Source organism: Buteo buteo, unplaced genomic scaffold (genome assembly GCF_964188355.1).
Source record: "Buteo buteo unplaced genomic scaffold, bButBut1.hap1.1 HAP1_SCAFFOLD_227, whole genome shotgun sequence".
NCBI classification, from domain to species: domain Eukaryota; kingdom Metazoa; phylum Chordata; class Aves; order Accipitriformes; family Accipitridae; genus Buteo; species Buteo buteo.
The window spans coordinates 59,491-73,313 of record NW_027439391.1 but is presented as its reverse complement, the minus strand read 5'-3'; the positions used below and the strand labels follow the sequence as shown (position 1 = coordinate 73,313).

General features: G+C 51.8%; 1 protein-coding gene across 1 annotated transcript; it reads left to right on the top strand.

Moving 5' to 3' along the window:
- Positions 1-451: 451 nt before the first annotated feature.
- On the top strand, positions 452-1,414 carry LOC142028272 (olfactory receptor 14C36-like). Its single transcript, XM_075022229.1, has one exon. The coding sequence runs from the start codon at positions 452-454 to the stop codon at positions 1,412-1,414; it is 963 nt and encodes a 320-aa protein (XP_074878330.1).
- The last annotated feature ends 12,409 nt before the right edge of the window (positions 1,415-13,823 follow it).

Sequence of the window (13,823 nt, the reverse complement as noted above, 5' to 3'; positions counted from 1 at the left end):
GGATCCCGAGATCTAAGAAAACTCCCCAGGGGTGATGTGGGCAGCTGTAAAAAACCCTAGAACTCTTAAACTACTTTTACCTTCCTGGTTCCTTAGCACTGGGAGTGCAGATGCTGACAAGCCCTTCTGGGTTAGGAGCGGTTTCACTGACAAAGTACGTCAAACACCAGACTGGCCCCTGCCCCAACAGTTCCCATGAACCCACTGCTGCAGAGCAGGGCTGACTTTTCAAGAGCCAACGGGCAGAGGCCCTGATCTTCATTGCACACTCGGCCAGCACCAAGCAGGGCTCCAGCCACAGACCTGAAGGAAGGTCTCCTAAAAAAGGAAAAGGATCTGTGTGTGTGAGAGTGGGAGGGTCTATGGGAAATGGCTTTGATATTGCTCAGAGAATAATGCCCTAACTCTTCACTGTCTTTTTTCTACTTTGACAGCACCCTATTACCAGAGGATGAAATTCTCCAACAGCAGCTCCATCACCCAGTTCCTCCTCCTGGCATTTGCAGACACGCGGGAGCTGCAGCTCTTGCACTTCTGGCTCTTCCTGGGCATCTACCTGGCTGCCCTCCTGGCCAACAGCCTCATCGTCACCGCCGTAGCCTGTGACCACCACCTCCACACACCCATGTACTTCTTCCTCCTCAATCTCTCCCTCCTTGACCTGGGCTCCATCTCCACCACTGTCCCCAAAGCCATGGCCAACTCCCTCTGGGACACCAGGGCCATCTCCTACTTGGGATGTGCTGCACAGGTCTTTCTGTCTGTCTTTTTGATCTCAGCAGAGTATTTTCTTCTCACTGTCATGGCCTATGACCGCTACGTTGCCATCTGCAAACCCCTGCACTACGGGACCCTCCTGGACAGCAGAGCTTGTGTCCACATGGCAGCAGCTGCCTGGGGCAGTGGGTTCCTCTATGCTCTGCTGCACACTGCCAACACATTTTCACTACCCCTCTGCCGAGGCAATGCTGTGGACCAGTTCTTCTGTGAAATTCCCCAGATCCTCAAGCTCGCCTGCTCAGATGCCTACCTCAGGGAAGTTGGGGTACTTGCAGTTTGTATCTCTTTTGCATTTGGGTGTTTTGTTTTCATTGTGCTGTCCTATGGGCAGATCTTCAGGGCTGTGCTGAGGGTCCCCTCCAAGCAGGGACGGCACAAAGCCTTTTCCACCTGCCTCCCTCACCTGGCCGTGGTCTCCTTGTTTGTAAGCACTGCCATGTTTGCTTATCTGAAGCCCCCCTCCATCTCCTCCCCATCCCTGGACCTGCTGGTGGCACTTCCGTACTCAGTGGTGCCTCCAGCCTTGAACCCTCTCATCTACAGCATGAGAAACCGTGAGATCAAGGATGCCCTGAGAAAACTAATCACTGGATACTGTTCAGAAGAAATAAACTGCCTTTTGTTGTTTACATAGGACTCATATCTCATTACAAGCCCAGCGTATCTTCTGGTGGTTTTTTTATGGTGATTTTGGGGTTTTGAGTGTGGTTTTTGATTGCTCTTTTTGCTTTGTTTTACTTTTCTTTGTGGAAAGCATTCAGATAAGTTTCTTCCTCTGGTTTCTAATTCACACTTTATCCAGATTTTGTGTGCCCTGCAGGCTGTGCAAATGAGGACCCATACCCTCTGTGTATTTACCCAAAATAAAGGACCCTGCAGTGACTTGTTTTTCTGAGATCCTTCCTCCAAGACCTTCTCTGCAGCTGCAGGGAGCAGTGCCTGTGTGCAGAGGGGAAGAAGAAAAGAGTCCTGGCACAGCAGCACTGTCTGGGAGCACTAGCGCTTAGTCTTTCCTGAGCTGCTCTCTTCCCACTTCCATGCTTTCCTTTTGAACCCTTTGGTTGGTGGAAGGCCTGAGTGCTCTTCAAGCATGGTTAGAGACCTGCTGTGTGGCAGGCCTGTGACTGCAGGCAAGGACAGGCAGTGGGCACTTGTGTGACAGAGGTGGCCTCCATTGCAGCATTTCCATCATACAAGGGGATCTCCTCAGGCCTTGTGCCACAGATGCCCCCCACCCCTGGGACTCACCCCTCTCCACTCTAGAGGAGCTGTTGTGCACTTCAGAGGGTCTGGGGCAGTGGGGTGAGTGCACAGATTTCTGCCACACCCTGTAGTGGGCACTGCTGTGGGGCCAGCCCAGACTGGGCTGTGGTGGGGAGAGGGCAGGGGAGGTGGAGAGAGGTCAAGAACAGTGGGAAGAATTTAGGGGTAGCTGTGCTGGGCTGGAAAGTGCCCAGGAGAGAACAATATCGGTGTATAGCTTGTAGTGTGTGACCATGGAGGGCAAGGACTCACACCAGGGGTTTGTGTTGCAGAGGCATCTCATAGGTCCTGGGAGTCACTATGAAATTCAGGGTGCCCCACTGATTCTGGGAGACATCGGCGGTTTTGAGGAGCACCATAGATGTGGGCAGATGCTGCAGTTTCCTGGAGCCCCTTAGATCTGGGGAGATGCTCGTGGTTTCAGAGAGCTCAATAGATCTGGGGAGATGCTGGCAGTTTCCTGGAGCCCCATTGATCTGGGGAGATGATGGCGGTTTTGAGGCATCCCATAGATCTGGGGAGATGATGGTGGTATCGAGAAGCCCCATAGATCTGGGGAGATGATGGCAGTTTCAGGGAGCCCCATAGATCTGGGTAGATGATGGTGGTTTCGAGGAGCCGCATAGATTTGGGGAGATGCCTACAGTTTCAGGGAGCCCCATAGATCTGGGGAGATGCTGGTAGTTTTGAGGCGCCCCGTAAATCTGGGGAGACGCTGGTAGTTTCAAGGTGCCCCATAGATCTGGGGAAATGCCATTCGATTTGGGGTTCCCCATAGATCCTACGAGACACCAGCGGTTTCGGGGCACCCCATAGGTCCTGGGAGTCACTATCGTATTCAGGGTGCCCCATAGGTGCTGGGAGACATTGGCGGTTTTGAGGAGCCCCATAGATCTGAGGAGATGATGGCAGTTTCAAGGCATCCCATAGATTTCGGGAGATGATGGCAGTTTCAGGGAGCCCCATAGATCTGGGGAAATGCCGTCAGATTTTGGGCGCCCCATAGATCCTACGAGACACCCGCGGTTTAGGAGCATCCCATAGGCCCTGGGAGTCACTATCAGATTCAGGGTGCCCCATAGATGCTGGGAGACATCGGCAGTTTTGAGGAGCCCCATAGATCTGGGGAGATGATGGCGGTTTCAGGGAGCCCCGTAAATCTGGGGAGATGCTGGTAGTTTCAAGGCGCCCCATAATTCTGGAGAGACACTGGCAGTTTCAAGGAGCCCCGTAGACCTGGGGAAATGCCGTCAGATTTGGGGGACTCCATAGATCCTATCAGACACCTGCGGTTTTGGGGCACCCCATAGGTCCTGGGAGTCACTATCGTATTCAGGATGCCCCATAGATACTAGGAGACATTGGCGGTTTTGAGGAGCCCCATAGATCTGGGGAGATGCTGGCAGTTTCAGGGAGCCTCTTAGGTCTGGGGAGATGATAGTGGTTTCAAGGAGCCCCATAGATCTGGGAAGATGATGGCAGTATCAAGGAGCCCCATAGATCTTGGGAAATGCCGTCAGATTTGGGGTGCCCCAGAGATCCTATGAGACACTGGCAGTTTCGGGGCACCCCATAGGCCTTGGGAGTCACTATCATATTCAGGATGCCCCATAGATACTAGGAGACATCGGCGGTTTTGAGGAGCCCCTTATATCTAGGGAGATGATGGCAGTGTCAGGGAGCCCCATAGATCTGTGGAGATGATGGCAGTTTCAAGGCATACCATAGATCTTGGGAGATGCTGGCAGTTTCAGGGAGCCCCATAGGTCTGGAGAGATGCAGGCAGTTTCAGGGAACTCCACAGATCTGAGGAGATGCTGGTAGTTTCATGGAGCCCCTTAGATCTAGGGAGATGATGGCAGTTTCAGGGAGCCCCATAGATCTGGCAGATGATGGCAGTATCAAGGAGCCCCATAGATCTGGGGAAATGCCGTCGAATTTGGGGTGCCCCATAGATCCTACGAGATACTGGCGGTTTCGGCGCACCCCATAGGCCCTGGGAGTCAGTATCGTATCTAGGATGCCCCATTGATCCTGGGTGACATCGGCGGTTTTGAAGAGCCCCATAGATGTGGGGAGATGCTGGCAGTTTCAGGAAGCCCCATAGATCTGGAGAGACGCTCTTAGTATCGAGGCACCCCATAGATCTGGGTAGTTGATGGCGGTTTCGGCGACCCCCATAGATCTGGGGAAATGCCGTCGGATTTGGGGTGCCCCATAGATCCTATGAGACACCGGCGGTTTCGGGGCACCCCATATGTCCTGGGTGTCACTATCGTATTCAGGGTGCCCTATAGATCCTGTGAGACATTGGAGTTTTGGAGGAGCCCCAAAGATCTGGGGAGATTCTGGCAGCTTCAGGGAGCCCCATAGATCTGGGGAGATGATGGTGGTTTTAAGGAGCCCCATAGATCTGGGGAGATTATGACAGTTTCAGGGACCCCATAGATCTTGGGAGATGGTGGTATTGAGGAGCCCCATAGATCTGGGGAGATGATGGCAGTTTCAGGGAACCCCATAGATCTGGGGAAATGCCGTCGGATTTTGGACACCCCATAGATCCTAAGAGACTCTGGCGGTTTCAGGGCACCCCATAGGCCCTAGGAGTCACTATCATATTCAGGATGCCCCACAGATCCTGGGAGACATCGGCGGTTTTGAGGAGACCCATAAATGTGGAGACATGCTGCCAGTTTCAGGGAGCCCCATAGATCTGGGGAGATGATGGCAGTTTCAGGGAGCCCCATAGGTCAGGGGAGACACTGGCAGTTTCAGAGAACTGCATAGATCTGGGGAGATGATGGTGGTTTTGGGGAGCCCCATAGATCTGGGAAGATGATGGCAGTATCAAGGAGCCCCATAGATCTGGGAAGATGCTGGCAGTTTCAGGGAGCCCCGTAAATCTGGGGAGATGCTGGTAGTTCGAGGCAGCCCGTAAATCTGGGGAGCCGCTGGTAGTTTCAAGGTGCCCCATAGATCTAGGGAGACACTGGTAGTTTCAAGCAGCCCCATAGACCTGGGGAAATGCTGTCAGATTTCGGGTGCCCCATAGATCCTATGAGACATCGGTGGTTTCGGGGCATCCCATAGGTCCTGGGAGTCACTATCGTATTCAGGGTGCCCCATAGATTCTGGGAGACATCGGTGGTTTTGAGGAGCCCCATAGATGTGGGGAGATGCTGGCAGTTTCCAGGAGCGCCATAGATCTGGGAAGATGCTGGTGGTTTCGAGGTGCTCCATAAATCTGTAACAGTTGGTCGGAAAATCAGCATTGTCTCAACATTGTCATCAGGAACATGAACAGTACATTACCTGACAATGGCCTGTTTGGAGTGCAGCGGCCGGTCCCAAGGACGGAATGTGCGGTACAAGGTTCCTGGAAGGTACCTGACTGGAACCGTTAGCGATAGCCGCATAGCTACTGTCAAAAAGGATGAATTACCACTGTTCGGATAACACCAACGAAGAAATCATGAACTTTAGACGAACTTTGCTTCATTATAATACCAAAACACACCTCCTGGTCGAAGGCTACCCGCCTCCAAGACTAACCACGCCTCGGACACTGACCTGCGTGATAGCCTCGCTTGCGAAGGGTGGAGATATGATAATTGTATTCTGAGAAGGGTGGAGAGTCCTGAGGCAGAGGTGGAGCAAGGTGTGTTACTAAGCATAAAAGATGACTTTTGAACAACGGAAGTTGGAAGCTTCCCCACCAAGGACCACGACGATCAGCGACGCAGCATCAGCTGGACCTGGGACCATTAGAACATCTTGAGATCAGCGGTGCTAGCTATAACCCCTCTTTCTCCTCTCTCTAAACTTTACTTTACTTTTCTCCTTTCTTTCACCCATCTCTAACTATCGCGTGCCTCCCCACAGGCAATGCAATAAAGTTTTACAGTGTGATTACTGCCATCCCCTATGGTGTTGGTCACCTTAATTTTGCACTTTCGAGATCGTAGCAAACGAACCATCATGAGTCCACCGAGTGGACCGTGACAAAGGCTTAAAGGAAAGTGTTGCACAGTGACTTGACTTGTGAGGGTGTTTGGCACGTTAATGAGCCCTCTGGTGCTGACTTCCTGAACTGCAGATCCTGAAAGATTGAAGAAGGCCCTAGAGATTTAAAGTCAGCAGCAAACCTCCAAGTTTCCGAGCATGTTAGTGAGGACCATCCCTGAAAAGGCCATGGAGGGAATGACCAGAAAGGGGACCACCCCTTGCTCAACTCCATCAGGCCCTTCCAATTGCACTGCCTGTTCTGGTTTACGTCTTGTTATGTCCATGGCAAGGTATACCTGCGGTTTCCCTGTGGAGCCGAATCCACCATCTCCACATTGTACTTCACCTGCGTTTGGAACACACGACCTGAATGGAACTAATTGTGCTATTCTGGTACCTTTAGGAATAGAAACAGGAGGAATTAAAACATGAATCATAATTTTCACAGTCCCACAATAATCTGCATCAATAAGCCCTGGGACTACAAGAATTCCTTTTAGAGCTGTTGAAGATCGTCCCATTAAAAATGCACTAAGCCCGAACCCCAATGTTCCCTTTATGTTGCTATCCACCAAGTGTACACCTGTGTCCATCAACGTAATGTCTACTGCGGTTTCCACATCCACGCCGGAGCTCCCTGCAGTGGCGGATCTGGTGGTTGCGAGGCTGCCTGAGGGCTGGCAGCCCAAGCCCCTTGCGTTTGTGTCGTCGCGCGAGGGGCCTTCGCGGTTGGTGTAAAGTTTCCCTTCTTCCTGTATTCTTGGTGGTATTGTCATCTTTCTCAGCAGAAGCTGTACATTTGCTCCTAATGTGTCCACATTTGCCACAGTTAAAACACTTGACCAAGGGTGTCTTACTGGCCTTGTGCTTTTTTGTAGCTCCTTGTGGAGCTGCGACAACATAGGCTGTTTTCTGTGAGTCCACTGCTCGATCCATGTATTCTATCATATCAACGACGTCTGCATTTTTCGGCAAATTACACAATGCTTTGCGTGTCTTTTCAGTAGCATTTTCTAAAGCGAGCATTTTGAACATGTTTTCTTTCATGCCCTCGTTCTTGTCAGGGTGGTCATAGATTGCCCTATGCAGTCTATTAATAAACTGTGCGAAAGGTTCGTTATGCTCCTGTTTCACCTGAGTAAAAGTATGGCTTCGCATATTGTCTGGTATGGTAAGAAAAGCTTGATATGCCAAGATCTGTGATAGATGATGAACCTCAGTGATACATTGTAACTGAGCATTCCCTGATGCGAAGGGTCCAGTACCCATCAGCATCTGCGTGGTTATTCCCCATAAGTGATCTGTTTGTTGTCGTGGTGTTGCTTGTTCCTGATCACAGAACGTCTCCCGCTGTCGGAAAAACACTAGCATTTCGGAGGGCTCCAAAACCAACTGTGCTATCTGTTTAATATCTTGAGGTATCAGCATATCAGCAGAAAAAATGAATTGCAGTATTTGGTGAGCTAACACAGATTTGATTCCGTACTGACTCACAGCATTCTTTAATTTCTCAATGACCTTCCAGTCAAACGCTTCCCATTTTTTCTGTCCATTTAATTCAATAACTGGGAATGCTTGGAGCATAGTGCCTTCTATAATGGTATCTTTTATTACTCCCCTCCAATGTCTCTGCCTTTCTTCTGCAGCAGCTACTGCAGGCGACTCCGCGTCTATTGCGGGCACAGTTGGTTTCACCGTCTGTGGTTCCAAGAGGCGGGATGGATTAAAGGGCAGTGGCGGGGGCGCGGATGGTTCTGCCCGGGGGCCGACCGCGGCCACGGCTGGCAACGGCCACTCCATGGCTGGCTGACACGCGCCGCTGCAAGTCTGCGGAGTGGGGGGCAGAAAGGGAGGGGAGGAGGGAGGGGAGGAGGGAGGGGGCGGGAGGGGAGGGTCCGAGGGAGGCGCCAGAGGGGGTGGCGAGAAGGGGGCGGGAGGGGGAAGCGGAGCCGGTATACAGCGAGAATCTTCGTTCTCTTGTCCTCTTGGTTCATCCTTTCGGGAGGATGACCGTTTCTCCCTCACTTCTGGTTCTTCCGACGGTACTGTCAGTTTTTGTAATTGGTTCACCACCTCCCTCAGCTCTTCCATCACACTACCCAATGGAGATGGTTCCCTCTCCCCCACAATCTGTTTATCCGCATTAGTCACCCCCGAGTCTGTTGGCTTTGGATCTGTCAGGTGACAATTGGCCCCCTCTTAATTCCCCTGTTTCTTGCGGAGTGACAGACAGGGGAATTTTTTCGGCACCAGCGGCCTGGCTGGATATAGGCAAAGGCTGTGTCTGTGCAGGCGTCTTAGCATTAACAGAAATGGATGCTCGGGGGGGTAGAGATAGCTGTGTAGAGAATATCTCCCAAAATCCAGCGGGGTATGCTGACTCGGCAGCCATGGAGGCAGCAGAGGTGGTCGCCGTGGAGGCAGCAGAGGGGGTCACCGCTGCGCAGGCAGCGGCAGCTGCCTGCCAGTCCGCCCTCATTGTCTCCAGCATGTCTCGAATTACTTTCCAGTGCTCTGCACATTTTTTCATCTCCTTTACTTTACCCCCCCTGCAGCTAGTAGCGTCCCACAGCGCCTTGCCTATATTATCCCAGCTCGCTTCTTCAAACGTGACATTTACACTCGGGATAAGTTCTTTCTTCCAGGCCCATAAAAGTAACCCCTTTAACACAGAATTATCGAATTTCAGTTCTCTCTCAGAGAGAAAATGACGAAGGAGCTTTAGGACTGCTTCCTGCCTTTCGTCCAACCCCATCTCCTTCTCTGACCGCTCACCTGATCAGGGCGAGATTCAAACTTACGCGTGTCCCAGCTCAGCTGAAGCTCATGCTGTGCTTCCCAGCTTAGCTGAAGCTCATGCCATCCTGCTGGGGCAGCAGGAACACTCTCGGCCGGCTCCTCCGCTCCCTTGTCAGTTCAGCTCCACCAGAAATTCTCGTAGAGACGATAAAGTGCTGATCTGAGGGTCCCTGTTCGGGCGCCAAATGTTGCGGAGGATCCACAGGGGACATCACACACAGACCAATGTGATCAAGTGAAGTCCATTTACTACAGCGTTTGACACAGTTATATATCTTATGCGCTTGTGCACACGCCTTATACAATACTCTAATTGGTACAATACCCCTCTTCACGCGACACTATCTTATCCTCTATTGGCTGTGCAAGCTTCTTCACGAGGTGTCCAGCAGTTACTTATCTCATTCTTCGGTATCCAGGAGTTGTTTGTCAGGCTCTTCTTATCTTCCTTTTTCCCAGCGTACAAGGCCACAGCGTCCTTGTCTGCTCCAGCACTTTGTAAACTTATGCTTCGTTCCCAGCTAAAGGCTGGATTGCTCACATGCCCTCGCCCAGCCAAGAAATCCTCAACAATTCTCCTTGGGATTCTTTTTACTGTTAACATATTTGTTAAAACATTTTTTAGTTGTCCCTTACGATAGTGGCCAGACCGAGTTCTAGCTGAGCTTTTGCCTTTCTAATTTTCTCTCTGTATGATCTAACAAGATCCCTGCAATCCTCCCAGGTTGCCCACCCTTTCTTCCAGAGATGATAAACTTTCCTTTTTTCCCTGAATCCTAGCAAAAGCTCCCTGTTCAGCCAGGACGGTCATTTTCCTTGGCGGTTTGAATTGGGGCACATGGGAATAGTCTGGTCCTGATCCATTAAGATTTTCTTCTTAAGGAGTGTCCACCCCTCCTGGACCGCTTTGCCCTTCAGGACTATCTCCCAAGGGACTCTCTCAACCAGTGCCTTGAAGAGGCCAAAGTTTGCCCTCCAGAAGTCCATAGTGGTGGTTTTGCTGACCACCTTCCTTGCCTCACCAAGAATTGAGAATTCTATCATTTCATGATCGTTAAGTCCAAGATGGCCTCCGACCATTACACCTCCCACCAGTCCTTCCCTATTCGTAAACAATAGATCTAGCAAGGCTCCTCCCCTGGTTGGCTCACCCACCGGCTGTGTCAGGAAGTTATCTGCCACACACTCCAGGAACCTCCGAGATTGTTTACTCTCTGCTGTGTTGTATTTCCAGCAGACGTCAGGGAAGTTGAAGTCCCCCACAAGGACAAGGGCACACGATTCTGAGACCTCTGCCAGCCGCTTGTAGAACGATTCATCCCTCTCTTCAACCTGGTCAGGTGGTCTATAACAGACTCCCAGCACAATATCTGCCTTATTGGCCTTCCCTCTCGTCCTCACCCATAAGCACTCCACCTTGTCATCAGAATCGTGTAGCTCTGTACAGTCCAAACCCTCCCTAACTTCGAGAGCCAACCCACCACCTCTTCTACCTTGCCTATCCCTTCTGAAGAGCTTATAGCCATCCATTGCAGCACTCCAGTCACGGGAGTTGTCCCACCATGTTTCCATGATGGCAACAAAGTCATATCTATCCTGCTGCACAATGGCTTCCAGCGCCTCCTGTTTATTGCCCATGCTGCGTGCGTTGGCATAGATGCATTTGAGCTGGGTTATCAAATCCACCCCTAACATCGGTACGCTGCCCCCAGACTCATCTCTGGTGCAACTAGTTTTATCCCTTACCCCCTTCGAACCTAGTTTAAAGCCCTCTCCATGAGTCCCGCCATCTTATGAGAGAGGATCCTCTTACCCCTTTGAGATAGCTGGACACCACCTGTCGCTAGCAAGCCCAGTGCTGTGTAAACCTCCCTATGATCAAAACCCCCCAAATTCCACTGATGGCACCAGCCTCTGAGCCACGTATTAACCAGGTGTGTTTTTCTGTTCCTTTCAGTGTATTTCCCTGCCCCTGAAGGGATTGAGGAAAACACTACCTGTGCTCCTGATACTGCCACTAATAGCCCCAGTGCCCTCAAGTCCCTTTTGATTGCCTTTGGATTCCTCTCTGCAATCTCATCACTGCCAACCTGCACAACCAGCAATGAGTAATAATCAGAGGTCTGAACCAGACCAGGGAGTTTCCTGGTAATGTCTTCTACCCAGGCCCCAGGGAGGCAGCAGACTTCCCTGTGGGATGGGTCAGGTCTGCATATTGGGCCCTCTGTCCCCCTCAGAAGGGAGTCACCTATGACAATTACCCTCCTTTTTCTTTTTTTTCCTTTTCTTTTGCCTGACTGAGCCTAGGCACCTCCCTAGATAGGGCTTCATCTACACCCTGATCTTCACTGTCCTGGTCCTCAAGTTCCAGAGCCCCATATCTGTTGTGCAGGGGCAACTGGGAAGGTGAGGGAGACCGGGAGGGGACTCGCCTGTCTCCCCAAGCAGGGACCTGTATCCATTCCCCTCCATCTCTTAGGTCCCCTCCTGCCTGGTGGCAGGAGGGCAGGGAAATCTTTGCTTCTTGTGGAGTCTCCATCTGCTGCCTCTGCCTCAGGAATGGTAGGGTGTGGGCCCACCAATCTATCTCCCTCTCACACTCCCTGATACTCTTCAGCCTTTCCACTTCCTCCTTCAGCTCTGTCACGAGGCTGAGCAGATCATTCACCTGGTCACACCTCACACAAGAGGTGCCCCTGCTGCCCTCCGTCGTCAGTGATAGACTCAGGCACTCCCTGCAGCCAGAGACCTGGACAGCTGCACGTTTGCATGGGAGCTCTGTCTGCATCACCATGTTTTTCCTAGCAATGACTTTCATCTGAGTGGCAACCATACCTGGGTCTCCATCTGGGCTGACACCCACCACTGGAGTAGCCTTCTTGAGTTGGGAAGAGGAGGGGGCTGCGCCCAACCTGCATGCCCTGCCTGCACGAGCAGACACACAAACTGCCATGCCCCACCCTTTCTGATGTGCCATGCCCTGTTCGCCGCGCTTCTGGTCTCTGGCGCTCCTCAGGGCCATTCAAATCTCCCGCAGTTCCCCCGGCAACACCCACACCGCGTCAGCCTCTCTCGCGAGAGCTGCCAGCTCTGGATGGGTCCCTCTGCTCTTCCCTGGGGGTCCTGGGCCTCGTGAACCTCCCAGTCTGCCTCAGTCTAGTGCTTAGCTGCAGACCTACCATTGCCTCTGGTGACCTCACCGCTGACTGAATGCTGCTAATGGTTATGCCGGTATCCTGTGAACCGGCCTGGGAGGCCCCCACATCCCAGCCCAGCCCAGCAGGATGGCCATGCAGGGTTACTGAGCTTTCCTCAGAGATGCAAGACACAGGCAATGCCATCTGCAAACATGGAAAAGCAGGACAAAATGCCAACTTCAGAAGAATACGTGCATGGGGACAATATGGCAAAGACCCAAAGAGGATCTCAAAAAAGACCATGTGGATGAGAGGAACTAGCCAGTGAGCCCAGCAACTGCAAAGTGGCTTTCGAGGTTTCAAGCAGAGAGGGAGGGTGGTAGTGGGGAACTCCCTTTCCCCATGGGGTTGTGGGGGATCTCACAGCTACCTGTAAGACCCCTGTGGGGTGCAGACTGGTGCTATACACATTTCCTTGTCCTTAGGTCGATAACCTGATTGAATGTTTCAAACAGCTCTGGCTGACTGAGAGAGGGGAGAGGTCAGGAGTATGCTGGCACTTGTCCAGGTCCACCTGAGCCACACCAGCCACATCCAGTGTGGTGTGTGTAGGTCATGTCAAAGGGTGGGGAAGGGGGTGGTGGCGGTGGATGTAAATGTGTGGAATCCTGTAGGACCTGAGCAGGATGTAAACGGGAGTGAATAAGGTGTGAAGATTGTACTTGGTTTGGCTGGGATGGTGTTAATTGTCTCGTTAGCAGCCCCTATGGTGCTGAGCTTTGCCTCGGTGGTCAAAAGAGTGTTGACTGATAACACACTGACATTGTAGCTACTGCTGAGCAGCGCTTGCACAGCATCAAGGCCTTCTCTGTTTCTCACTCTGCCCCAAAAGCGAGGAGGCTGGGGGCGGCAAGAGGCGGGGAGGGGACAAAGTCAGGACAGCTGACCCCAACGGACCAAGGGGATATTCCACACCATATGACGTCATAGTCAGCAATAAAACTAGGGGAGTGCTGGTCGTTCTTCGAAGTAGAAGAGGTAATCCACTTATTAAACTTTTATCTTGACTCATGAGATTTTTTTTCTCTCTTTTGTCCTTCCACTTTCCTCCCCTATCCCCCTGGTGGGGAGTGAGCAAGTGACTGGGTGGGGGCTGCCACATGGAGTCACCCCACCAGACGAGCACATAGGAAATAGGTTGGTATGTGCTTGTGAGGTCACTGGTGCCTGAGTAGATCATAGGCTGGGAGCTGGCACAAGGCTTGTATAAGTGGTTGTGAGATTACTGATACCTGACAGGTAAAGATTATTGAGTAGCTGATAAGCCAAGAGTAGGGGTGTGGCTCATGTCAGAGCTTGTGAGGTCACTTGTGCCTTTGCATCTCACAGGCAAGCAGATAGCAATTAGGTGGATATTTGGTGGTCAGCTCACTGGTGCCTGAGTAGCTGATAGGCAAGAGGGAGACACAATGGCTTGGGTATGTACTTGTGTTGTGACTCTGGGCTGAAGAGCTGATAGGCCAGGACCAGGCGCATGGCCCTTATAGGTTCTTGTAAGGTCACCGGAGGCAGACTACTGCAACAGCAAGTACCTGGCAAATGGGTGTACATGTACGTGCGAGGTCACTGGTGCCTGAGTAACTGATAAGGCAGGAGCAAGCATCTGGCATTGTACTGGTTTTGGCTGGGATAGAAGTAACTTATTATTTACTGAAATAGTGAGCAAGCGACTGTGTGAAACTTAGCTGCCACCTGCGGTTAAACAGCAACAGGTATGTGCAAGTTGTTTTGAGGTCACTGGTGCCTTAGTAGCTGATAGAGCAGGAGCTGGCCCATGGC